The sequence below is a fragment of the Cariama cristata genome, unplaced genomic scaffold (assembly GCF_000690535.1).
Source record: "Cariama cristata isolate BGI_N322 unplaced genomic scaffold, ASM69053v1 scaffold21573, whole genome shotgun sequence".
In the NCBI taxonomy this organism is placed as follows: domain Eukaryota; kingdom Metazoa; phylum Chordata; class Aves; order Cariamiformes; family Cariamidae; genus Cariama; species Cariama cristata.
The window spans coordinates 7,460-10,903 of record NW_009608080.1 but is presented as its reverse complement, the minus strand read 5'-3'; the positions used below and the strand labels follow the sequence as shown (position 1 = coordinate 10,903).

The 3,444-nt window shown below is 42.3% G+C and overlaps 1 protein-coding gene across 1 annotated transcript; it reads right to left on the bottom strand.

The window, feature by feature from the left end:
- Positions 1-532: 532 nt before the first annotated feature.
- On the bottom strand, positions 533-1,392 carry PARD6G (par-6 family cell polarity regulator gamma; the record flags this gene model as incomplete). Its single annotated transcript, XM_009697005.1, has 1 exon — positions 533-1,392. A coding segment is annotated over one exon (860 nt), but the record flags the coding sequence as incomplete, so codon positions are not given.
- Positions 1,393-3,444: the final 2,052 nt, after the last annotated feature.

Sequence of the window (3,444 nt, the reverse complement as noted above, 5' to 3'; positions counted from 1 at the left end):
ACTTTTATAGAGCTTGTCTGGATTAGACATAAGGTTGCAAATAGGGTGTAAACAAGTTAGTGGAAAGTCTGTACGTAAGGGTAGAAGATCGGATGGCTGTTAAGCAGCACTCTTTAAACTGGTATTAGAAGAAAACCAGATTCCACTTCAAATAGACATGTCTGTTACTATTAAAATCTAATTCGTATACATGCATGTATAAATACATCCACCCATGCATTCAAACCCAAGTATGTAGCACTGCCACTGGTAGCCTGTAAGGCTGCTTAGATTTATACCAACTAAAAGGCGTTTGTGTTCTCACTTTAGGGCTGGGACATAAACCAGGTTTGAGGCTCTGGCTTTCTCCTGACAAATTTTGCAGTGCCTGACAGTTTTATGTCTAACTCCAGATGCCACGTTTCCCAGAAAGCAACAATTTTCTGCACACGTGAGGTCTACGAGAATATCAGTTCTCTGTTTTGTGCATAACGTGTTGCAAGAGTCAATTGTTCCAATTGGCACTTAAGACTGAGAGTTGCAGGAATCGCTACTAAAGTGTAATGACTGTTCCGTCCTCCTCGATACCTCCTCTGGGGATAACCAGACTGTGTCGGGGATCAGTTTTTAAGGAACTGAGTAATTTGTGGATGTTGCCGTTGCTTTCTCGGCCAGAGTTGTTGTTGAGCACCAGGTCCCTTTGAAGTCTGTGGCTAAGGCTGCTGCCATTGATTCGAGAGAGGCTATTGGAAGTAAGGCTGTGCAGTTTCGGAATGTGCTGTGGCTCCAGACCGCCCTCGATGACAATGTCAGCCTCTTCATCACTCTCCATTTCATCAGGGTGGAAGTTCTGCAGCACATGGGATGTGGGCAAACTATGGTGACTCGCAGTGCTGTCTGTAGACTGGCCAGAGCTACCAGACATCCTACTGCTTCGAATAATATTGTTCCTCTGGTTTGCTGGCTTGACTGTGATAATAAGATTATGGCTGTTGGCAATCATCATGTCTGTGACTTGGTCGAGAGTCTTTCCGGCTACTTCAATGCCATTAACTTCCAGGACTTCATCGTTCACAGCCAGCAAGCCTGTGCTCTCTGCTAAGCCTCCAGGAACCATACGAGAGATGAAGATACCAGGTACTTTTTCTAGTCCATGAGGAGTAACCCTCACGCTGGTGCCATCGCGAATGTAAAATCCTAAGGGTTTCTCACAGCCGTGTCGATACAGCCTCACTCTCCTGTGTGTTTCAGGAAGAATGTCCACATCGATTATGGAAGACACTGGTCTAAAATCATGAGGCATGCTAATGTTAATGTGAGGACGCCGGCGGAGGTTGTCATTGCGGAGTGTCACCAGAGCCTTCTTCTTCCTCGACAGTGTGTTGGTCCCAAAATTACTGTAGTCCACTTCATCTGAAAAACAGAAACAATACCAATGTATCAATCAAACAGAGAATAATTCAATCTACAGGGCATTTTCCTCTTAAATCTGGTTCAGTGAAGCCACACTCCTAATAATATGGAAAAAAAATCAAATTAATTCTTCCACTTACTCTAACCTTTTTTTCATTTCATGTCCATCAGGACAACATTCAGAATGAATGCATTGTTTTCAATGGCTGCCCATATTTCTTCCATACTTTGAGGGAAAAAGACTTCTGATTCTCAGCTTCTGTTGTCAGCTGTGCAGAATGCAATTACTTGCAGCTGCAGACCCGATATACCATCTTAGGCATGAGACCATATTTTGAGAGTCGGATTGCAATTTTACACATACATCTCAAGGGGCCAAGGAGTGTACACACATTCCTAACCTAAAAGTCTGAATTGGGGAGTATTTTAATATTCAAGACATAGCCTTAACTGATAGCAGACCTCAGGTACAAACATGAAAGCATGGTGTGACAGAGTACTTAGATATGTGTTTTAGCCTAGCCTTTTTTAGTAAGGGATTTATGTTAATACGCATCTCTCAGTACAGCAGTTTTCTCTTTGGAATATTTTACTTCATTTCAGCTGAATTTGACAGCAATAAAAAGTGCTAAAAGTGCCAAGTACCAAAAAAGTTCTCTGTAAGCAAGTGGCCCAGTAGAAAGAGAAGCAGGGAGAGAAACTGCTCTGCTGCCTAGTCCATAGGCTAAGGATCGCAGAACAGACAGGACTCACACAGAGACTCCTGCCCTGGAGAGGAAGATCCACAGGAAAGCAGCCTTCCTAGGGTTTGCTGTTTAAGGAATTAATTATTTCAGTCTCTGTAGCGGTATCCCAAGGGCATGTGCAAAATGATCAACTTTAAATCAGCCAAGTAATATGCCAAGTTATTCCATATAAGAAGCTCATGTTGTGCTTTGCATAAAAAGTACTTAGTCATGAAGTTGTTAGTGTACAAAACACGTCACTGCATTTCACATTAAAAATACTGTGCATATTTTAAACGTGAAGCATGCACTAGCTGGAAAATCCTTTCACCGGGACTTGAAGCATGCTAACACTTTCCAGAAAACTTTCAGTTTATTCTGCTGTTGAAGACGAGCAGTAAAATACAAAAGTACCGTTATAAAAATGCACTAAGAAAATTTTCTCTCCAACAAATTAACCTTGCATAGCGATGTTTGAGAAAGCAAGGCAATGCCTCTACCTGATAAAGGTTGGGGAAAAAAAAAAAAAGAAAAAAGAATGTGTTAGTAAAAACAAGCTTATAATTACATTTTTATTTCTTGCAAGGTCTCATTTTCAACTCAGCTTTCAAGGCATATTATTGACAGACTTCAATTAAGTGACATTAAGTTACACAACTCAAAGGACGCTTAAAAAAAGTGCTAAGCCGCAACCTGATCTAACTGAGCCTGCTTGGAACAGGATTAGCTGGCCTCCAGAGGTCCCTTCCAGCCTAAATTATTCTGTGATCCTACGCAGTCCTTTGGGATGGAGAAAAAAAAAAAAAATCATTTGAAGACTTTAGAAAAACTATTTCTGCCTTCTCCTATAACTTATTTACATTGGCTATACTAACATTGAGGACACCACAAGGCATCCAGAAGGTCATCGTGAAGGAAAACCTGCTGTGAAATAAAGATACTCCTTAGACAAGTTTGTCGTGTTCAACTTCACACTCGCCTCTCCTCTCTCCTCCCAGGCTGTTCAGAGCCGTACGAACCGCACAGGCCCTACTGTGTTACTCAGACTGGTGAGGCACAGGACTAAAAGTCCTTAAAATCACCCAAATGCGAGAAGCTCCCAACTGGTTCCTGGAAGCGTATTCCCAGGCAAGACGGTGATGGTGTGGAGATGGCACCTTCTCAAGTCCACCTGGTGAGCAGAGTCAGTGCAGGATCTGCTCTTCTGCATGCATAAGTGACCTGCGGCAGCCAAAGCCAGGTATTACTCCTTTTCTTTCATCAGCAGGATTCACCATCTACATTAACCTAGACTTTAAGTTTTGACGGATGATTCTGAAGGTTGGCA